We start from the raw sequence: 23486 nt of genomic DNA, 5'->3' as shown, positions 1-23486 counted from the left end.
CCACTCTGGGTGGCTCATAACAAAAATTAGCAAAAGCACAATACAACATGGCTATGTTCTTCATCCAGTGGCAGAGACAGCGTGCCTCTGAATTCCAATTGCTGGGGATCACAAGTGGGGAAATTGCTGTTGAGTTTGGGTTCTGCTGTTGAGCGTCCCATAGGCATCAGGTTGGCCACTGTGAGAAAGGGATGTTGGGCCAAATGGACTATCAGGCTGATTCAGCAGGACCGATTTGCAGAGCAGTCTTCAGAAAATACACACACACACGGCTGGCACATCAATTTTGCCATGACTGTGCAAGCTTTTGAAAAGGAAGCAGCTTTCTGTGTACTTTATCCCTCCACAAGTTGATCATTGGCTAAGCTACCGAGATACCCTTTCTTCAACAAAGAGACCTTTGGAAGATTGAACGTAGAGAGATCTGGCATTCTATTGAGAAGGGGGGACAGTCAGAGCAGACACTGCCGCTCCGAAGTAGCTTAGAACCACGTATAGCAGCTCACGAAGGTTGTGCAAAACTTAGTTGGCATGATGTATTGAGCTATGCAAACTCATTTCCTTCCTCCGGCGCACTTTGCTATCAAGAGTCATGGAGAAGATGCTTGTGAACGTAAAGAAATGGGTAGAAGAAAACAGAGCTGCCTTCTTGCCTCCAGTATGCAATAAGCTCATGTAAGTTAATGGGTTTGTGTTGTTGTTTTTATGGAACATGTGCAGAGTTTTCTCCTGCTCTTGAGGGTCGGACTCAAGGCAAGAGCTTACAAGAAAGGAGATTCTGACTAAACATCATGAAAAACTTCTGACAGTAAGAGCTGTTTGGCAGTGGAACAGACTCCCACAAGAGGTGATGGACTCTCCTTCCTTGGAGGTTTTTAAGCAGAGGTTGGGTGGCCATGTGTCATGGATGCTTTAGCTGAGATTCCTGCATTGCAGGGGGTTGGACTAGATGACCTGTGGGGTCCCTTCCAACTCTAAGGTTCTATGATTCTATAATTCGCTGTTCTATGTTGTTTGAAAACAACATGTTGTTTTTCAATTCTTATGCAAATCGAAGAGGAGAGGAGAGTCACGGCTCAGTAGAGCAGCAATGCTTTGCATACCAAGAGTTCCAGGTGCAGCGCCTGGCATCTTCAGGTAACACTGGGAGATTTCTCTGTCTGAAACCCTGGAGGACGACTTCCAGTCGGTATAGACATTACTGAGTGGTCTGATTCGGTACAAGGCAGCTCCCTATGGTCCTTGAGTGAAATACTGTATATGTCTGTCAAAGGTCTTCAATGTCTGGCCGAAACAGAAGCAATCAAACCTAAAGGCTGTTTTGCAGATTTAAAGCCATAGCTGTCAACATTAAGTACACAGTAATTCTTGGTTCTAAACATGCTTTGTAGTCTTTGTGGCATTCACAGATGCACTGATAATAAACTTGTTGTATGCCTGTGGACAGCAGGTTGTAAGAGTGTACAACACTCCACAAATAATATTTTTCACACCTTGAAATAAAACACAGGTTCAGAATTATTATTATTATTATTATTATTATTATTATTATTATTATTAATAATAATACTCCGCCCATCTGGCTGGGCTTCCCCAGCCACTCTGGGCAGCTTCCAACAAAATATTAAAATACAGTAATGCATCAAACATTAAAAGTTTCCCTAAACAGGGCTGCCTTCAGATGTCTTCTAAAAGTCTGGTAGTTGTTGTGGTCTGTGCCATCAGGTGGGAGGGCGTTCCACAGGGCGGGTGCCACTACCAAGAAGGCCCTCTGCCTGGTTCTCCGTAACTTGGCTTCTCGCAGTGAGGGAACCACCAGAAGGCCCTCAGCACTGGACCTCAGTGTCTGGGTAGAACGATGGGGGGCGGGGAGAGACACTCCTTTAGATATACTGGACCAAGGCCGTTTTGAGAAGAACTCCAGGCTTTGAAGAAGCAAGTCATATAACTGTGAAACATGGTTGAGTTTTCCAGGCACCAAGAGGGTGGGAATAACATATCATAATCAAAGTGCAACAACAATTTTAGGATAGCTCAGAGGTGGGCTGTGCAACCAGTTCAGCTGAATCCCACTGACTCAGGAAGATTTGGGATGATTCAGCTTGAATCTGAATCGAATTGAAGCCACTCCAACTTGCTCTGACTTGCTCTGAGTAAATTGGGAGTGATTTGAGCCTGTTTGGAGCTTGGAACTCTGTCTAAGCTTAGCTGCCTGCCCCACCCCATCCCCACCCCCACCCCATTGTTGCAAAACACCATATTAGGTGGATGCCAGTTTGGAAAGCTGGACTTTGCTCACTGAGAGCTCTATCTCCCAACCCAGAGCTAAAGTCTCACTGAACACTTTCCAATCACAGTGCTTGGGGAGAGGGATGGTGAAAACTTCAAAGTACAACTCAGCTCTCACTAGATTCATTCTTTTGCAAGCTCCCTCTCTGAATGTTAGAAAGCAGGAATGTGGGAGAAATTTGATTCATTTCTCATGTAGAGGTGAAACTCACTAATTTACACTATTTGAAACAATACACGAGCATCCTTTGAAATTTGAACTTCTCCAAATTTTGCAGTGTAGTTTGTTGGCCAAGTAAATTGCATAAAAGTGCACCTGTCAATGAAAATAGCATGCGGATATGCTTTATATCAGGGAAGCCAGCCATGCAAAATTGTGCAAATAGGCAAGGTTGCATACAAAAATGCTGGTTTGAAGAGTCTTTACTCTTTTATCCTTTTATGCCTTAACTTATCATAGGTTTATGTTAAAAATTGGTTTTTTTATTACCCTGCAGGCACCACTATCAGCTCAATGTAATGTTTGTTGGTGGGCCAAACCAAAGGAAGGATTATCATATTGAAGAAGGAGAAGAGGTAACCCACTGGGAAGTCTTTCATTTAGTGATTTGGGTACAATGTCTTTACGTAGGCTTGCACTATCTATGACGCAATGCCCTCTAGATCAGTGTTTCCCAACCTTGTGCCTCCAGCTGTTTTTGGACTACAATTCCCATCATCCCTTGCCACTGGTCTTGCTAGTCAGGGATGATGGAAGGTGTAGTTTAAAAACAGCTGGAGGCACAAGGTTGGGAAACACTGCTCTAGATGTTGTTGGACTACTACTTCCATCATGCTTGATCATTGGCTACTCTGGCTGGGACTGATAGAGGAGTAGGGGACTGTTTTGTTGTTTAGTCGTTTAGTCGTGTCCGACTCTTCGTGACCCCATGGACCAGAGCACGCCAAGCACTTCTGTCCTCCACTTCCTCCCACAGTTTGATCAAACTCATGCTGGTAGCTTCAAGAACGCCATCCAACCATCTCATCCTCTGTCGTCCCCTTCTCCTTGTGCCCTCCATCTTTCCCAACATCAGTGTCTTTTCCAGGGAGTCTTCTCTTCTCATGAGGTGGCCAAAGTATTGGAGCCTCAGCTTCACGATCTGTCCTTCCAGTGAGCACTCAGGGCTGATTTCCTTAAGAATGGATACGTTTGATCTTCTTGCAGTCCATGGGACTCTCAAGAGTCTCCTCCAGCACCATAATTCAAAAGCATCAATTCTTCGGCGATCAGCCTTCTTTATGGTCCAGCTCTCACTTCCATACATCACTACTGGGAAAACCATAGCTTTAACTATACGGACCTTTGTTGGCAAGGTGATGTCTCTACTTTTTAAGATGCTGTCTAGGTTTGTCATTGCTTTTCTCCCAAGAAGCAGGCGTCTTTTAATTTCGTGACTGCTGTCACCATCTGCAGTGATCATGGAGCCCAAGAAAGTAAAATCTCTTACTGCCTCCATTTCTTCCCCTTCTATTTGCGGTAGTTGGAGCATTCTTTGGCACTGCCATTCTTTGTCACTGCCCAATCCCAAAGAAGGGCAGTGCCAAAGAATGCTCCAACTACCGCACAATTGCACTCATTTCACTCATTTCACACGCTAGCAAGGTTATGCTTAAAATTCTACAAGGAAGGCTCAAGCAGTATGTGGACCGAGAACTCCCAGAAGTGCAAGCTGGATTTAGAAGAGGCAGAGGAACCAGAGACCAAATTGCAAGCATGCGCTGGATTATGGAGAAAGCTAGAGAGTTCCGGAAAGACATCTACTTCTGCTTCATTGACTATGCAAAAGCCTTTGACTGTTATCATTAAGCTATTTTTTTTTTAAAGCGAGCATCTTAGCCCAGGCATAGGCAAACTTGGCCCTCCAGATGTTTTGGGACTACAACTCCCAGCATCCCTAGCAAACAGGACCAGTGGTCAGGGATGGTGGGAATCGTAGTCCCAAAACATCTGGAGGGCCGAGTTTGCCTATGCCTGATCTTAGCATTCGTAGCTTGCAGTTTTCCATGTATCCAATAGATGTCAGCATATTCCCTCATATTGAATTTTTAAAACCACAGTTCAGTTTTCCAAAACTGATTGTGCGGGCGCTGCAATATACATGAATCCCTTGCAGACTGTACATATGGCATTGTGATATGCATACTTTAAATTAAGTTTTCCCCTCTCCTACACTGTAGTTGTTCTACCAGCTGGAAGGAGATATGTGCCTGAAGATAATAGAGAATGGAAAACACAAGGATATCTACATTAAAGAAGGAGAGGTAAACATAGGCTTGTAAATGGTTAATGGAAAATGGGTGGGGGAAATATGCACATAAAGCAAGGGTGTATTTGTCATAGTTCTCTCTGCTGAAGAAACAAGCCACATTTTCCATTGACTTGTGGCTTACCTCTTCAGCTATAGGAACGTTTGCATGAAAAGAAAAACAAGCAAACAGAATGAGCTCTGGATGCTCCTGGAGTCCTCCCCTTATCATGTGTATAGCATACCCTCCAACATTTCTCCGATACAACCTCTGTATCCTCCATACAGACAAGCAAGAGGTATTATCAGAGTTCAAGGACATGTTCCAGCCAGAAAACATTCAGGGGGTGAAACAAGGCCAGTGTATGGCCTGAGGGGAATTCTGAGGGCCAGATAGAGCAGGATTTGGCCCCCACGCCTGAGGTTCCCCACTCCTGTCATGAACTATGGCAACTGTTTCCACTTCCTTTCTTTTTTTCTGGGCAGATGTTCCTCTTACCAGCCAGGATACCACATTCCCCTCAGAGATTTGCAAACACTGTGGGACTGGTTATTGAGAGAAAAAGATTAAAGACTGAAACCGATGGACTCAGGTGAAATATAATCTTCTTAAAACTCTGACTCTATTACCTTGAGCAACTTTGAGAACAATTTTGGTTCAAAAAAGTGGCATACAAATACTGTAGTATAAATACAGTACTTATGCAATATGTAACCTCTCCGGGGCACAAACCTGGGCAGTGTGTATGGAGGCCCTTGGCTGTCCAGTTGATATGGTCCAAAGGAAAGTAGAGCAACATGTTTGGCTGCTGGAGTTACCAGAAGGAGGCGTACAAGGCGCCATCCAACTGTCTTAGGGCCTCCACTCTGGGTTTGTGTAGGGTTTACTCCTTAGCATTTTCTTCTCCCAAACATATCCCACAAGGCAACAAAGGTTTAGGATCAGAGTATTCCTTCTCCTCGATGGGTCACCTTCCCAGGTTGATGAGCCCCACCTGCTCCTCACTTCCTTCTACAGCCCATGCAGAAACCACCTTCTTGTACATTGAACCCTCCATTGGTCGCAGAGCCTGTCTACACATTCAGGGGGGAGTCCCTAACTCACTGAGGGTTTGAGACCCATCAACTACCCTCACCTGGTTTAGCTGGTGTGGCCGCTGTCGCATGCTGGCAGCTTCTAGGAGTCACAGGTGAGATCTGAGGGTAGGATGGAGACCAAAGTGGGACAAACTAGCCCATAAGGAGCACAATGCGTGTGTGTGTCCCCCATAGGTTCTACCCCTCCTGTAACATCCTACACATCCCATGGAGCTCACTTCAGTGCTGATAAAGCAGTGGTTTGACTTCACCCCTTGAGGCACACTGGACTGGCTCTCTAAACAGATGGATGCCAACAAGTATGCAATGTGTAGTAAATAGCATATTGAGGAAAGAGTCAGTGGGATGGCACATATTTGCACACAGAGGGTCTGGTGTCTCAAGGTTGGGCTGGAAATGTCCTCAGTTTCAAATCCTGGAGATCTTCTGCCCATCAGTGCAGACAATACTGTGCTTAATGACAAGGATGTGCTGCCATGTAGATGAATTAACTGAAGTCCAATCTAAGCTGAAATCAGATTTCAAGATTCTCAGTGGTGCTGAATTTTATTTTCCTACCCAGTGCAGATAAGTTCAAATCAAAGCATTATACGTTTATTTGTTTTTAACCAGTGCATAATATTTTGAAACGCATTTAGAGAGTAAAATAACACAGCCTTCCATTTTATATGATACAGCCACTTAATGCAGTTCCTCCCCCACCCTTTTGTCAGATACTACGTTGGAGAATCAACCAATGTCCTTTTTGAGAGATGGTTTTACTGTGAAGACCTTGGCACACAACTTATCCCAATAATCCAAGAGTAAGTCTTCTCCATTTTATTGCATCGTGCTGTATCCAAATAACTTTTATTCAGAGCTGACCCACTGAAATTAATGGGCCCAAGTTGTATTATTATTATTATTATTATTATTATTATTATTATTATTATTTGCTGCTCATCTAACTATCTGACTGGGTTGCCCCAGCCACTCTGGGCAGCTTCCAACAAAACACTAAAAACACAATGAAATACCAGCCATTAAAAACTTCCCTGAACAGGGCTGCCTTCAGATGTCTAATGAAAGTCAAATAGTTGCTTATCTGTTTGACGTCTGTTGGGAGGGCTTTCCACAGGGCAGGTGCCACTACCGAGAAGGCCCTCTGCCTAGTTCCCTGTAGCTTCACTTTTCGCAGAGGGAGTGGGAAAGCAAGAATGCATTTGTAATGTCACCCAGACATACAATTTGGTTACCTATATTAGTCTGAAAAGTTTTACTCCTTTAACATTTGCCATTCCAGGTTTTTCAGCTCAAGGCAGTATCAGACTGGAAAACCCAATCCAGGTAATATAAACTGATTTCAGAATCAAAGCAATTATTCAACAAGCAATAATATGGGTGGTTTTTTCCCCCCTTAAGGAAAGCTTAATTAACAGCAAAAAAAACCCTATTATTACTGGCTGTACTGGCTGTGCACACATGACACATTCAAAGCACACAGACCTTGGGAATCCTGGGAACTGTAGTTTACCACTCACAGAGCTACTATTCCCAATCTCAGCATCCTTAACAGTTTCCAGGATTTGGGGATGGTGGTGGATGTGATTTAAATGTATGGTATGTACAGAAACACCATCTCTCTTTAAACTCTGCTCCAAATGAAATAACTTCTGCAGGAGAAATGTTAACTTTCTTCTCTCTTTTTCTCTTGACTGAGACTCTGCCAGAATGAAAGGGTAGAAACAACAGGCAGATGGATTTATTGCCTAGCTTTCTCTGAGCTTTTCAGGATCTCAAAAATTAAAATACATAGCTTTCTAACAAAGCTTTTCACAAGAAAGAGGAATACTTTGGTCTGGAGTGTTTGTGCTTCCTCTGACAGCTTCAGTAAACTTGTGCAAAAGGTTCATGGTGGTTCAGTTCAATTCCCATGGTGAAATATTAGGAGAGCTTTTAGGGATGATTGTTTGCACACGGCCCCACGGAGCAGCTTTCATGGTTAAGAGTATTACAAAGCAAAAGAGGAGCTATTGTGTTTATTCCCGCCCCCCTTAAAAACTCTTATGAGAGTATTTCTCTGTCCTCTATTATATTAACAATAACAAAACCACTTGTGTTTATTTCTAGATACAAAGAAGCTAGACTACTTGAAGCCAGTTTGTCTCTTAAGCTTAACACAACAGACAGAGTAGATTAAAAAACGGCAAATGCTATAATTGCATTTTAGCAACAGCCATTGGGTTTTACAGTGGTTTATCCCAGGGGGACATGGGACGCGGGTGGCGCTGTGGGTAAAACCTCAATGCCTAGGACTTGCTGATCATAAGATCGGCGGTTCGAATCCCCGCGGCGGGGTGAGCTCCCGTCGTTCGGTCCCAGCTCCTGTCAACCTAGCAGTTCGAAAGCACCCCTAAGTGCAAGTAGATAAATAGGGACCGCTTTATAGCAGGAAGGTAAACGGCATTTCCGTGTGCGGCGCTGGTGCTGGCTCGCCAGATGCAGCTTCGTCACGCTGGCCACGTGACCCGGAAGTGTCTTCGGACAGCACTGGCTCCCGGCCTCTTGAGCGAGATGAGCACGCATCCATAGAGTCGGTCACGACTGGCCCTGACGGGCAGGGGTACCTTTACCTTTTATCCCAGGGGGACATGGGTGGCGCTGTGGGTTAAACCACAGAGCCTAGGACTTGCCGATTAGAAGGTCAGCGGTTTGAATCCCCGCGACAGGGTGAGCTCCCATTGCTGGGTCTCTGCTCCTGCCAACCTAGCAGTTCGAAAGCACGTCAAAGTGCAAGTAGATAAATAGGTACTGCTCCGGCAGGAAGGTAAACGGCGTTTCCGTGCGCTGCTCTGGTTCGCCAAAAGCAACTTAGTCATGCTGGCCACATGACCTGGAAGCTGTACGCCGGCTCCCTCGGCCAATAAAGTGAGATGAGCACCGCAACACCAGAGTCAGTCACTACTGGACCTAATGGTCAGGCGTCCCTTTACCTTACTATCCCAGGGATAGAGAAGCTGTGAGCCTCCCATATGTTGTTGTCCTCTGGTTCCCATCAGCCCCCAACCAGCAAGGTCAGGGATGATGTGAGCTGCAGTTCAGCAAAACATCTGGAAAGCCATGGGATCCCCATTCCTAGTTCACCCCTAACTGGGTGCTACACTAGAACTAGTGGTAATCATTTGGCTGCCACCAAAATGGGAGTGACACACAGATTTATTCGCCTTCTTTAAAGATCAAGTAGAAGTGACCTCATGTCATGAATGCCATCCATTCATATTATACCCTGGGATGTTCTCATGTGAGTTCACTATCTCTCAACCCAAGCAGGATTGCTATGGAGTTAAAATGATGGAGGAGAGGAGGAGAAAGAGAAAGGTTTAAGCTGCTCTGGGCAGCCTTAAATGAAAGTTAGGAGGGAAATGCAAGAAAAATAGCTGGTTGATGCAAGAAGAAAACAATCATCTTTGTGACCTGTTTTCTGCATCAATTGTTCATTTAGTTAAGTGCAGTCATCCTTGCTGTGCAAGGATGTTAATGTACATGACAAGTTCCTGGAATAAGGGTGGGTGAATCTGCCCCTTTTTGGTTTCAGTTTCTCATTTTTTTTCTGTGATTTTTTTAAAATAAAATTTCCCTGAAAATTCATCAGCATTTTAGTGAAATTTCCTCCTTTTATCTGCAATTTTGCCTGGCATACACATTTTTTTTTTTTTTTTGGCAAAGCAATTTTGCATTTTATATGTTGTTTTCAGGAACATATGCCTTTTGATGCACACTTTAATATACACATTTTTGTATGTGTCGTTTGGTTGGGGAACTGCATTGTAAAATGTAGAGAAGTACAAATCCTGAAGATTTGCAAGTTGTTTCAGGAACTTCCAGTCAGGTAGGTTCGCATTGCAAGTCCTCATTAAACTGAATTTCTTCTCCATCTCTACCTATAAGACACCACTAGATGCAGCAGCCATCGGAGGGGGTGGGTAAGGCAAGGCAACGTTGCTCACCTGCATTCCCAATGCTGAGCATTCCTGAGAGGAGGAAAGGTGAGACACAGGGTAGGGTAGGGAGTTCAGTGTGGTGCAAACATGGTGGCAGGAGCACTGGACTACCTCTGCTAAGCCTCTTCCTTACCCAGAACTGACAGTGACTCTTGGGGTTGGGAGGGCAGGTGTTGGGGAGAAGCTGCCCAGCTTGTGCTGCTCCACCATGCATGAAGTGTTGGCCTGAGGGTTTTTAAAATTAAAAGACCTTAGAGGCCAGTTACCAGGAATAGCATTTTCTTGCCAGAGATCTGCAGAGTTTTAACAAGTTTCTGATCTGTTTGGGTTTTTTAAAAAACTATAAATTTTGGTGCCATGTCTTTGTTATTCCCAGCGCAGTACATTTTTTTCACATCTAAACCTGATCTGCAAAAACAATTATACAGGATACAGGAAGGTTTTAAAGTAGACCAAATGAACACAATTCCACGACCCCTGGCTGACTATACTACTGATGCTTACCTAATGTGCTTCATAACTACTTGGGATACCACAGAGAGACGCTGCATTTTTCTGCATCTCATTTGGATCATTACCAAAAAAGCACCACAGAGACGTGTTTTGAGAGTACCGCGTGGCTTTCAGAGAAGAAAATGGGAGTGTGGGTGAAGATTTCACCTTTGCATTTAGATGAGAGACTGAAGTTAATTTCACAGGGTGCAGAACTGTGAACCTCAGAGCAGGATTTGAAAGGGCAGAGTGTGTTTTAGACTGTTTCAAAACAATCAGGAAATGCAGGGTAGTAAATTTGGAAGTGCTGCGTAATCAGTTTTGTTCCATATTGGCCAAGAGAATCCCTAGAAGGCATTTTAATGCACAGTAGGTAGGTAATGAGTAGTGGCAGTAAACGTGTCTGCTTAATGTTGTCTGTATTTATGACAAAGCAGGAATTGAAAGACCTAATGGTGGCAGGTTTAAAGAAGCTGGTGAAGGGCAGGAGAAGTAGGAGAAGCTGTCGTGGACTGTTAGATAATTTGAAATTTGGCCCTTGTCCTTTTCTACCCGTATGTTTGAATCTTCTGAAACACCAAGCATTAATATAACAATATCACATGTTCTTGCAATAAGCTTTCTGATGGGCTAACACCTGTCACCACTTCTAAAGCAATCAGAAATCTATCTATCTATCTTTTCTACCTCTAGATTTTCTTTGTTTTTAGATGAACTTTTGAAAGAAATGCCTTTCCCGTTAAACGAAGCCAAGGTCATGGATCCTTTTTCCTTTCAAGGCTGGCTGAACGATCATCGTGAAGAGATAGATCAGAAGAAATCCTTCAGACTTTTTGGAGACAGCTCTGAAACTGAGGTAGAAAAAACTTGAGTACTTTGAAAAGGAGGAGTTGAGTGAATTATTTTTTCAAGTGAACAGGCAGCCTCCTTTGGAGAAGTGTTTTTTATATCTTATTCAGGGGCAGGGAATAAATGATATGCAATGTCTCTCAAGGATAATCTAGCCTGAAGATATCCACTCTCTCTTTCTTCTCTTGTCCTTGGACAAGGATGAGGAATCTCTGCCCAATCTCTGTTGGACTCCCAGTAGATGTAGTCAAGCCATGTCTGGAAGACTGCAGGTTCCCAAACCCTGAACCAGGAGAAACTCTATAGCAGTTGTATGCCCAACAGCCGTTCTAGGGAGCTATACAGATTCCTGCTAATACACAAACTGATTTACACCAGTACTTCTGAGGAACACAGATTTAGTCATCAAGAGACCAAACAAGTGATGTTAAATGTGCCTTTTCATTTAACATTAAACATAAATAAAAATAGCTTTTTATATAACTTATTCAAAGTGTTGGTGCTGACCTTTAAAGCCCTAAACAGCCTTGGCCCTGTATTCATAAAGGAGCATCTCAACCCCATCGTTCTGCCCAGATATTGAGGTTCAGCTCTGATGGTCTTCTGGTGGTTCCCTCATTGCAAGAAATGAGGTTACAGGGAAGCAGGCAGAGGGCCTTCTCAGTAGTGGCTCTCTCCATGTGGAACATCCTCCAATCAGATGTCAAGGAGATAAATAACTAGACAACTTTTAGAAGACTTCTGAAGGCAGCCCTGCTTAGGGAAGTTTTTAATGTTTGATGTTTTATTATGATTTTATATTTGTTGGAAGCCACCCAGAGTGGCTGGGGAAACCCAGCCAGATAGGTGGGATACAAATAATAAAATTATTATTATTATTACTATTTACCTCTAATAATCAAGTCTGATTGGAGGTGGTTTACAATGTCAGAAAAATCCCCCACATGGATTCATCTTCTATTGATGATGTTGCTTTCCTCACAAAAGTGACCATAATCAACTTGCAAAAGCAATAAATCGTTAAAACCAAGTGCCCATAGTCTCCAGGAGCTGGGACAAGATGTGCAGAACATTGCTACAATGACCAGTGCCAGCAAGGTTAACCATTGGGATCTGCCCCTAACTTCTAAACAGGGATTAGGAGGAATGAGAAGAGAAAAATAAATGAGGAATCACAGCTGTTTGAAGTCCAGAAAAAGATTCCCATTAAGTTCAAGTGCAAGCCTCTGGCAAAAGGAAAACACACTGTCTGTCCCAAGAGTGGTGTGCACTATGGATAAAAGCACAAAGCTATTAGTGGGAGGATCAGAAGAGTACAGGGGCAAAGACCATAGAGGTAAAGAGAGAGAAATGTGTAGATGTGATCTGTTACATTTTGTTTTTACATTCTGGTATACAAAGCCTTTGGCAAGGTTAATGCATCTTCTCACAATTTCCGTTAAATAATTTTACTTTGACACAAATAATTCTCATAGTAACACATTGCATTTTCTTGGTTTGTTGCCCAGGTTATAATTTTTGGACCAGGAATAACCAAAGAGGGAGGAAAGAATGCAGATGTATGGCTATGGCAGCTGGTATGTGATGCTAGTTCCATTTCACACTAATTATGTAGGTAGGGTAAAAAGGTAAAGGACCCCTGGAAGGTTAAGTCCAGTCAAAGACGACTGGGGGGTGCAGCGCTGATCTCACTTCAGGCTGAGGGAGCCGGTGTTTCCGCACTGGCAATAATTCTTCCATCGAACAAGCAATGGAAATACATGAGGTGTGTGCACTGATCAGAAGTGGCTCAACAGGTAGGACAGAACTGCTATGGTAGCTTCTGGGGTAGCCAGTTGCTTATCTGGAGGGAGAGCAGCAAGGTGGCATAGAGGCTGGCATGCTGCAAAGCCAATCCAGTGTTCGGCCATGTCTCCCCCAACCCTACCCCACCGCCTTGTCCCTTTTCCTCCTGGCAAGCAATAACAACACACTTGTCAGAAAGCAAGCGTAGCTGCTCTGCCCCGCTGGGTGAAGCCTCCATGGGCAGAGGATCCAGCTGTGGGTTCGACTCTGGCTCAGGAGAAAAGTCTTTCACTTCAGGGGCTACAGACGATGCTGGGACACCCTTGTCATCGCTGCAGTTGGACTGAGGCAGTGGGGTTCACCCATGGGTTCCTCAGCAGTCTCTGAACCCAGTCTACTGTTGATGCTGGCTGTGCTTCAGTTTAAGAATAGAAGATGATTATTGCTGGATCTGGTCAAAAGTCCATATAGCCCAGATGTCCCATTGGCAGCCCACAAGCACAACCTGTGTGTTAAAGCATTCTCCCTACCTGCCCATTTGAAAAGTTCTGTTCATGCAAGACCTCCATTAGTCCTCACAGGAATGAAATGGCTCACAGAGCATCAGTCTTACAAGACAGATATGAGCCCTTTTTAGTAGTGTATTCATGGTTTTCCTTGTAGTAATGTCAGTCTGAAGGAGACTCTTGAGAGTCCCATGGGCTGCAAGAAGATCAAACCTATCCATTCTGAAGGAAATCAGCCCTGAGTGCTCACTGGAAGGACAGATCCTGAAGCTGAGGCTCCAATACTTTGGCCACCTCATGAGAAGAGAAGACTCCCTGGAAAAGACCCTGATGCTGGGAAAGAAGGAGGGCGCAAGGAGAAGGGGATGACAGAGGCCGAGATGGTTGGACAGTGTTCTCGAAGCTACAAACATGAGTCTGACCAAACTGCGGGAGGCAGTGGAAGACAGGAGTGCCTGGTGTGCTCTGGTCCATGGGGTCACGAAGAGTTGGACACGACTAAACGACTAAACAACAACACAATGTCAGTCTAGTCCCTGTTGGCTTGGTGAGCAACTTTTCAGGTCCTGGAAAGTATTTTGAGCATCTGATGAGAAGACTGAAAAATACTTCGAACGACCAAGTGCCATATTTTCAGGCTGACATATCTATCAGCACACTGCTAGCTTAGTTGATTAACATTGCCACAGAAGTGGGTCGCCTCAAGACAGCTTCATTATGTGGAGCTGTGGGCTGCAAAACTCAGTCTGATTGCTGCTCCTCACAGTGCATATGTACTGGGTAGCAGGGAGTTTTTCTGTTGGCTTTACTTTGGAAGTTAAGCCTCACTCAGTTTGTTTGTTTTTTTATTTCAAATCAAATAGTTCCACAAATGAAAAGGTCAGCTATCACTACAGAATTCCAGGGAGAGGTGAACAGCTTTTCCCCAAATTTCTACATCGACTCACATTATTGGTCTCAATTCCCCCGCCTCCTGCAAGTAATGAGCCCTAAACTGATCAAAACAAAGGAGAACCTTTTCACTGCATACAAGGTTTGCACAACTTGTGATGCACTAAATCAGTTTTTTCTCAACCAACAGGGGCATACGAAGAACTTGGTGTGGAGTGTGTGTGAGAGTGGGATTTTTTTGTTTTTGTTTTTTGTTTTGGTAATGTACAATATAAGTAAACAAATTTAAAGTTAGGAAATTTCAATCCATGTGAAAAAATCAAATTAAATAATTATGTGAACTGGGATTGAAGGGGGTGTGGCATCTTTTTTATGTTAGCTAAAAGGGGACATGGACTGAAAAAAAGTTGAGAAACACTGTAGTAAATGAAAAATCTCCCACCAGCAGCCAAATCTAGGTTCTTGTCCCAATGACCATTCAGTTTATTCAGGTCCCAGAAAGAGGAGAACCAAGGATGTCTATCAAGCCTATAGTTGTTAAAGACTGTTTTGGGTCACAAGCCCTGCTATTACAGAATTAATTGATTTGTTTATTTCCCGGATCACTAGATTACTGATGATTTGGTTAGACTGACTGATTAGTTTATTAAGATATACTTCCTAGTTTGTGGCTGCTAATGACAGTTCAGGAAGAATTAAAAGCCTATCTTTTGTTCCTGCCTTTTCAGGAAGGAACATCTGTTGTTACTGCTGACAGTAATACCCTGTGTCTAGCAAATGGAGACAGCCTTCTCATCCCAGAACAGACTGCGTAAGTATACAACAGTATGTGAGGTTGGCCACCTTTTGCAAATGGCCACCTCCTCTCACCCAGGTATTGGTACATCACTGCTCCTTCTGCTTTCTACTCATGAAAAATTCATTTAGTTTCTACACCAGGGGTAGCCATTATTTATTTATTTATTTTGCTGAACTACAGCTCCCATCCTTCCTAACCATGATGACTGAGGCTGGTGGGCAATGTTCAACAACATCTGAAGGACACCATATTGGCTACCCTTGTTTGTGTGTAGTGTCACCAGTATTTTGTAACACTGTTCCTACTGAAATCAGACAGGTGCTGTCATTTTGATATTTTTGATACCAAAAGATATTTTGTTTCACCAGGCCTTCTCAGAGAATTTATTTGTTTCACTGTTGGCTATTTCCCCTGTACAGTCGTACCTTGGAAGTCGAATGGAATCCGTTCCGGAAGTTGATTTGACTTCCAAAACGTTCAGAAACCAAGGCGCTGCTTCCAATTGGCTTCAGGAAGCTCCTGCAGCCAATCAGAAGCTTCAGAACCCATGCTGAATGTTTCGGTTCCAAAGAACATTTCCAAACTGGAACACTCACTTCCGGGTTCGCGCCGTTCGGGAGCCAAAACGTTCGAGTTGCAAGGCATTCATTCAACTTCTGAGGTACGACTGTATTTTAAAGATTTAGATGTACACAATTTTTTTTTTAATAATTATGGAGTTTGTGGTCCTAAGATCTATGGGTATAGGGTGGTATGCAAATTTAATAAATAAATACAATAAAATAAAATAAACATATTTGCAATTTATTTATTAAAATGATTGCTTAATGGGACATTCTTCAGAGTGACGATAGACAAGTCCGCTCACCATCTCGATGTGGCAGCGTTGTGGGATGGCAGAGGCTCTTCTAAGACCCTCAAAACGATGAGGGATTTGAGGATGGTGTCCTGCCCTGATAGGTGGCCTGGGCGTAAGCCCGGACTACCTATCACGAGCCAGATCCTAGCCTGCACCAGGAATTGGCGAACGGGGGTGCAGGCATGGACAATGGGCTGGAGCTGACAGAGCAAGAAGACTTCCCTCAGGTCTGTGTCCAGGCCATTTAAACAGCCTCCACTTGGAGCCCTACCTTGCTTTTCATCTCTGGGTTCCTCTCATCAAGTCCATTGCTGGAGCGTCAGATTGGCTGCTTCACTTGCCCCAGTGGAGTCATAATAGCCAAATGTTTTGTGAGGGTTCTTGTTTTGCTTTTTCTAACTTTGTTCCACAAGTCAAATAGAAAGCATGAGATTTTGGCTGCAATACATATTTATATCAGAGTAAACCTCACTGATATCAGTGGGGATTTCTTATGAGTGATATAGGTTTGCGTTGTCTGTCTCAAACTAAGCATTCCCACGCTGCCATTCCACTCCTGTCTTCTTGGAATGCTTTTTACCTTTAATCTACTGAACTAGAAAGGTGGCTGTCATGTACTGAGTTGAATAGGCTCCAAAAGGCAGCAGTCTGATTGCTCCTAGAATAATAGGGTCCAGAATGCAGCAGTCTGATTGGTCCACAGGAGCCACCCAATCCAGCTCCAGGTGGAAGTGTATCCGCAACCTGATTGGCCTACAGGTGAATCCCAGAATTAGCTAAGTACATGGCGCCCATTGTGTAAATAATGTATATAAAGCAGACATTCTGGCGGAACTTCCATTCCTCCTCACCACTATGAGCTGAATAAAAAGCATGAAATCCACTCTCAACTCCGAGTGGCAGTGATACAGCACCGGAAAGGCAAGGAGGCTTAACTCTGTCCCATATTCAGGAGGACCACCAGCTTTCAGGTTCCTGCCCATGCCCTAATAATTTGTGACCCACACACCATAGATTGCTTTCCTATTTAGAATTAATGTGCTCCGTATGTTTTAAAGTTGGTAGAGCCCAGCTCTATGATGGGGAATTGACACCTAGGGTCTCATTGCTATGAACTGCATTGAATCCCGCCCATATGTTTAATCTACCCAAATCCCTGGTGAGATGTTCATTCTCAGTCATGACAGTCCAGTCTCATTACAACAATCTAATGCTTCCACTTATTTTGGCAACACTCTGTATAGCTGACTGCTCAATTAAGCAATGACATTTTCCCTAAACTACCATTTTACTTCTTTCCATTCTGCTAGTTACCAGTAATTAAATTCAGGAGCAGGAGGTGAAGTGAGAGGCGGAAGGGATTTGGTATTTGGTAAAAAGTGTTCCGCATCCTCAGAAATTCTTCTAGCATTGTCAACAAGCAATGAATAACCTAAAGGGAGAGTTTATTGTTATCGGGCAATGAATGCTTAGAGTCAATCTGAAAAGATTAACTGATATGGTTTAAAAAACAGCAGGATCAGTGGAGGGGTGCGTGTCTGCCATTCAGTCCCATTCTCTGTTGTGTTTTGAAGGTTCCAGTGGAAGAGAGCTGAAGGATCCATTGCTCTTTCCGTTATTCAGGATCCTGCACGGAAAAGACCCTATACCTGAGTTGCTGGCAAGACTGATTCATAAAAGACTGATAAAATGTTTTATGTGAGCACTGCAATCTCAGAAGAAGAAGAAGAAGAAGAAGAAGAAGAAGAAGAAGAAGAAGAAGAAGAAGAAGAAGAAGAGATTCATTAATCTTGAATCCACACATCTAAAACTATATGACACCACTTTAAACAGTCATAGATTCCTCCAAATAATCCTAGGAATGGTAGTTTTTTAAAGTTGACACGGCTCCCTGGGAAGAGGGATTGATTGTCAAACGACTCTGGAATTGTAGCTCTGGGAAGGAATAGGAGAGTTTACAAGCAACTCTCAGCACCCTTAATAAACTACAGGGCAACTGATATGACTTTTCATATGTGGTGGGCATGTGAGCTGTTACAACCATTCTGAGAAAGAGTAAGTATGTACAGAAATAAGCAAAATCACGGATCAGGACATATAATGTAATCCAAGCCTAGGCTTATTAACTGATATTCAACTTAATTTGTTATAAGGAACTTATTGATTTTCTTCTGGTGGCTGCACAATTACTCATAGCAAAGTAATTGATCACCTACACATCAGACAATGGGGGGGGGGGGGAATGGACAATTGCTTTGTCCGAGAAACTAATGAAGAGAGTACATGTCTCAAAAGGCATCTGATCTGGATAATTTTGTTGAAATATGTTACCCCTTTATGAAATATTCACATGGACTTATGGGAAAATCTGACTCATTAGTCTTCTGTTCCAGGGAGAGGTGGTGGGAATGGGGAAAACCAATTGTTCTGTTAATGCTTATATTTTTCGAAAATGATAACAATTTTTTTTAAAAAAAAATGGAATAAAAATAAATGACAACTCCAAGATTTTAGGGGTGGGGGAAGCCATGGCTGTTTAAAGTGGTATCATAGTAATTTAAATGCATGGTGCGAATGTGGCCTAAGAAAAAATAAAACATATTTCAGTGTTCCACCAGGAGTGAGGGCTTGTAAAACGAATGCCTAGTTGTTATATATAACACAGTGTCAGAACTCTTGAACAGACTTGCATCACCCACAACACCAGATTTAATTTTAAAAGTTGGCAGGGTCAACAGGGATGGAGTGGGGTGAGGGGAAGGATTTGGACAGTCTGAGCCAGTGGTTCGTAGATCCCACTCGAAAAAGCCAAAAGGAGCTGTGTAATAGGAAGCTGAATTGATGGCTTGAAACATGAGTTTTGATTAAAAAAAATAGGGAGTTGATGAAAGTTTTGAAAGTAGAGGAAATGAGAGCAAGTGATATATAGAAATCGACACATTGTGCATAACAACACTTGCCCACCGTTCTCTTTAAACCCAAGCTCCTCATGTTTCAAGTGTTCCTAAATGATTGACTTTGCAGAATACAGTGAGCAAAAATCTCCCCTTTCATGCTGATTCAGCTGCTATCGTATATTGCAGCCAAAATAGTCCTGGCCATTTTGAACCCACTTACCCCCCTCTGTCTTGGACCATTACACCACAGCATATAGCATATTTGAAAGAAAGGAAAACACAAGAAAGGTTGACAAGCTGAGGGGGAACAGAGTAAATATTTATTATTTGCAGGAAGGCAGAATCTTGAGATGACTCTCAGCCTGTTTTAAAAGTTTGCATTGCAGAAATCAGAATCATCACAGCATTTGACTTCCCGACGGATACCATTTTCATTAGGACAAGGCACATTACACGTCACCATATTCTTCAATGCACAATCGAGTATTTTATCTCTAAACACCCCATCTGAGACAACGTGTGAAGAGGAAAAAAGAGGAAGAGAGAAAAGAGTGAAGATATGTATCATTCTCATCCTCAGTTACCACAATGATTAACTGGAATTCACATAAAATAACCAAAGTGCTCTCCATTAAAAAACCTGGTAATACTGATGGCTGAAAGAATAAAGAAACACAAGGGCTGAATCTAGACATATATATATATATATATATATATATATATATATATATATATATATATATAACATTTTAGGAAAACGTGTTGTAAACTTTATAATGGGAAATCACGTTGGAGAAAGATGGGACTCCACAGTGCCATCCAGTGTCACAGTGTTATAATGCATATAAAATGTTTTTTCTTTACTAATGCAGCTGAGTCCAAGGTTTATTACTCTGGGGAAACAAAGCTATTCTGAATACACGTACACATGTCTCTCCCCAACTTCTTCAACAGCCCCTAAATCTGCTCTAGAATGCAGAGAGAAACACACAAACAAGTTTAGGAAGCATATATGGGAAGGAGTGGAGTGGAGTATTGTGTGGTACCCACATGCGTACTGTGGAATATAGCAGTGAAACATAAGTATGCATGGAGGCTTTGAGACCAGAGAGCTGTGTTTTATAGAATTAGGTCACACACTCTCTTCTCTGGTGATGTAAGTATCTTATTTGTCCTTCTTTTAATTATTTCAATGTGCTGGGGGGGGGGCAAGAAATTTTCTGCACGGGGTACCACCTGACCTTGCTATGCCACTGAGTGATGGAGGAAATAAGACCTTCTCTTCCTTTCTACACTCACACTCCCTTCAACTATGCAACAGTCAGGAAAGAAATGTCTGAGCTTGTTGCATACAAGCTCAGACTGCATGCTTGAAGCTATGCTTCTGACAAAGGCATTTCCATGAATTATTCCCCATTGCTGTATCACTAAGCTGGAAAAAAAAGGAAAATAAGCAGAAGGGGAATGTGGACCATGGAGCCCAAACAAGGCACAACCTTTGCAGCTGTTTCTTACCTTCGCGGGTGGTGATGCCAACACAGGTTCCTCCATCATCAACTTCACATGTTTGGCCGTTGCATGGTATTCCTGGTATCATAATTAGGCATTTTTTACAGAGGCGAGCATCTGCTCCAAAAGACAAAACCAAAATGTTGTGAATAATGGAGGGTGGCTTTGATTGATGGATTATTTTTCTATGCTGCTTTTCATTCAAAGGAACACCAAAGTGTCTTAGAAACAATGAATGACAATAGGGTAATAGAGCATCAGGAATACATCAAAAATCATAAGACAGAATACAGCAGAAATCATACAGAATAATTAACAAGATTTTTAAAAAGTAATAGTCAAATGGCCACAGAATTTCCCTAAGCCACTGTAAAATATTAAATGGAGAAATGGAGAAAGAGAAAGCCCCCAGACCACTTCTGAAGGACTTCATGCTTGTAAAGCTGGGTGGATTTTTCATGGCTTGTTCTTTAAAGAATTGCCTCCAAATGGGATTAAAAGGAGTTGGCACAGGATGGGAAAACATTGAGCCATCAACCCTTAGCTCTGAGATGAACCTATAGTTTACCCTCATCTTTTTTAAAAATAAATAGTTTTTATTAAAGATTTCTTGTGCTACAGAAGGCTTGCCCACATCTTGAGTTTTATTTTCTGTTTGCAAAGTATCTCTACCCGGTAAAGGAGTCAGTTTCCCTGCTTGAATATTAGGGAGAGTTGCTTAAATAGATAAAATGTTTAACAGATTCTAACAGGCTGCAGTAAAGAAAGAGATGTGAAGCAGGGCCTCTCCATCATTGATTGCAGGGAGTTGGACTAGATGACTCTTGGGTCCCTTCCAACTCTAAGATTCTCTGATTCTCTGATCAGCTTCACCGCAACAACAGCTGCCCTTGGCTCACCCTCTCCCTCAATTGCCACCACCAACAGTCTTTCCATTAAGGTGCAACAGAGGGAGAGAACAGAAGAATTTCCATTTAACTGACTCAGTTCAGATTCTATGGACAGAGCATAAATTTGGTTTGGTTCATACTTCTGCCTGCCAACCTGCACTTAAGCTGCCTCCCTTGGCTGACAGTGCTTTTCCCAGCTCTTGCAAAAAGAACATACCTCCAGGTGTAAGGAACAGGAAAACACAGATTGAAAGAAGTACTTGACTTGGGATGGACATCTTGGTATCAAAAGGTGTGTTCTCCAGCAGAGCCCCAAATCACAGAGGAATAGATGTGGACCTTCACTAGATTCCTCCAGGGTGGAGAAGCTCCTTCCTTTGATCCTTTTAACAACACCCTAGAGATCATGGTGTCTTGAAAGGAACTATAAAGATAAATGTGTGGGCCATAACATCATGAACTGGCCACTCATCACAGAACAAAAATCCCAATTTAAGTGAGGACTTGAAGTGTGGGTGCAACAGATTCTTTGATGTCAGGGCTTCAATGGCCTCTGCAAGTCCCCACTGGCACACCTGCCACTTTTAGGACCAAATAAATGCAGGGCAGAATCAAAAATATCATCAATGCTTGCCCAACAATAAATGGACAATGGTTTTAATGTTTAATTCAACTTTTAGGTGTTGAATGGTCTCTTTAAATTTGAAGGTTCATTATTGTTCCACAAGATGTGTATGTCTTTAAGGGCCAGAGCAAATAACGTGACCTAGTTTTACAGCCGTGAAACAGTATAGCAGGTGCTGCTAAGTTGTGTTAATCAAGCTGTGTCAGCAATTGGGTATAGTATATAAAGAGCAGCACCTAGCTCTCTCAGTTCCCTGGTGGTTGGGTTGGTGGATGGGTCATGTTTACTGATATATTAAGTGTAAAAGGAGTTTTTGTTTTTGTTATTAAAAGCTAGCTAAAGTTATTTTGCGTTCCTTGTAATGAATGTGTGGTCTCCCTCGCAAGCTCTCTGCAGCGCAACTAGTATGCAAATAGCCAACATAGGACCAAATAAATGCAGGGCAAAATCAGAAATGTCATCAATGCTTGCCCAACAATAAATGGAGAATGGTTTTAATGTTTCTAATCTGATATAATAAATCTGTAGAAATGACAATATAAACACCGCAAGGCCATACTTACCTCACAACCTTATGCATGCCCATACAAAAATAACTTCAAGGAGACCTTTTAGCCTCACTAATATAGAAAAGATGGGAGTGACAATCTTATAGCAGATTTTGATAGCCAAGATGTGTAAATAAGCAGCAGAGTCCTGACGTCCCTGAAATACTAAATGCATTTCCCCAAAAAAGAAGAAAGTGTTATAGGATTTCCTGTCAACGTCTTTTGTTTTATTTTGTATTGAAGAGACTTGTTGGAGATAGTATTACTGTGATGGCTTGGGACTCAGGCTCAGACTCGGAACCAGAGGAGTCTCAGTCTGCACTGGATCCTTTGCCTCAGGCAACATCAGAAACAAGTCTGGGGCCTGATCCTGAAAAGTCCCAGTCTGCACAGGTTCCTTTGCAACAAACACCAACTGGGCCGAGTCAGGTGCCTGAGCCTGCCCTGGCTCCAGATGCGGGGATTACCTTGTTGCCTTCAGCTGGGCCATCACTTACAGCTGCTCCACTACCGGTTTGGTCAGGGGAGGCTGAGGCAGCCCCTGGGTCTAGTAACACACCGAAGTCTCCCTAGCTGCAGAGACTGAGGTCTGAGAGAAGGAGAGACCTGAGTACTTGCAGGAGGAGTGCTCACCTTCGAGCGAAACAGGGAGGTGAGTCGCCTGGGGATCAGGACCGGCTGTTACCCCAACAAAGATAAAAGGCTGTCAGACCCCGCCCCAGGTTGTGGGAGCAACATTGCTGTATGCCAGATCCTATACCTGTCCTTGCCTGGTTTCCTGCCTCGTGTCCTGCCTTGACCCTGTCGGACTGACTCCTAGCAGAACCTTTAGATTCTGGACTGGACCTGGACCAAGGTTCTCGTGTTACCCCCGGGCCCAGCACAATTACTTCCAAATATCATTAAAATAATGAATTGTTGTGGAATTCTGGAAAACTGAATTTAGGAATCAAGAAATGAGACAGAATCCAAAATTAACAAATGTGTCAGTTGTCATAGTGCTTCTCTCCCATGGCATGTGTGTATAAGCTGCCTGCCTCTTAGTCAATGTGTGTGGCCACTGGCATGAACCCCTTGCACCTTCAGGATTTCCCTGGAGTTGAAAAAGAGGGTACATCTCTGCACTAATCTATTTCCCCTTTAAATGTTGACATGGCAAACTTGGACATGGCAATTCTTGG

The 23486-nt window shown here is 43.0% G+C and overlaps 1 protein-coding gene and 1 long non-coding RNA gene across 7 annotated transcripts in view; one reads left to right on the top strand and one right to left on the bottom strand.

Annotated features, from left to right (window-relative positions):
- The first annotated feature begins 406 nt into the window (after positions 1 to 406).
- The window catches only part of HAAO (3-hydroxyanthranilate 3,4-dioxygenase), a 38525-nt gene continuing 15445 nt past the window's right edge, over positions 407 to 23486 (top strand). The window contains exons 1-10 of one of the 6 annotated variants that reach the window (XM_083605539.1): positions 407 to 675; positions 2787 to 2865; positions 4510 to 4593; positions 5064 to 5170; positions 6389 to 6478; positions 6958 to 7001; positions 10858 to 11003; positions 12505 to 12573; positions 14907 to 14989; positions 17460 to 18472. In XM_083605539.1, coding sequence (XP_083461665.1) covers positions 593 to 675; positions 2787 to 2865; positions 4510 to 4593; positions 5064 to 5170; positions 6389 to 6478; positions 6958 to 7001; positions 10858 to 11003; positions 12505 to 12573; positions 14907 to 14989; positions 17460 to 17538 — 864 coding nt within the window. In that variant the 5' untranslated portion in view covers positions 407 to 592 and the 3' untranslated portion in view covers positions 17539 to 18472. Of the gene's footprint in view, positions 676 to 2786; positions 2866 to 4509; positions 4594 to 5063; positions 5171 to 6352; positions 6479 to 6957; positions 7002 to 10857; positions 11004 to 12504; positions 12574 to 14906; positions 14990 to 17410; positions 18473 to 23486 lie in introns of those variants that run through there. The other 5 variants (XM_083605537.1, XR_014545859.1, XM_083605538.1 and 2 more) reach the window with 5 other exon arrangements.
- Positions 19023 to 21540, bottom strand: LOC310758820. Its single transcript, XR_014545962.1, has 3 exons — positions 21350 to 21540; positions 20249 to 20359; positions 19023 to 19240 (listed from the first exon to the last, which is right to left on the bottom strand). It is a non-coding gene; the product is annotated as an uncharacterized lncRNA (long non-coding RNA).

The sequence above is a fragment of the Podarcis filfolensis genome, assembly GCF_964270895.1.
Source record: "Podarcis filfolensis genome assembly, chromosome: 3".
In the NCBI taxonomy this organism is placed as follows: Eukaryota; Metazoa; Chordata; class Lepidosauria; order Squamata; family Lacertidae; genus Podarcis; species Podarcis filfolensis.
This window is presented reverse-complemented; position numbering and strand designations above follow the sequence as displayed.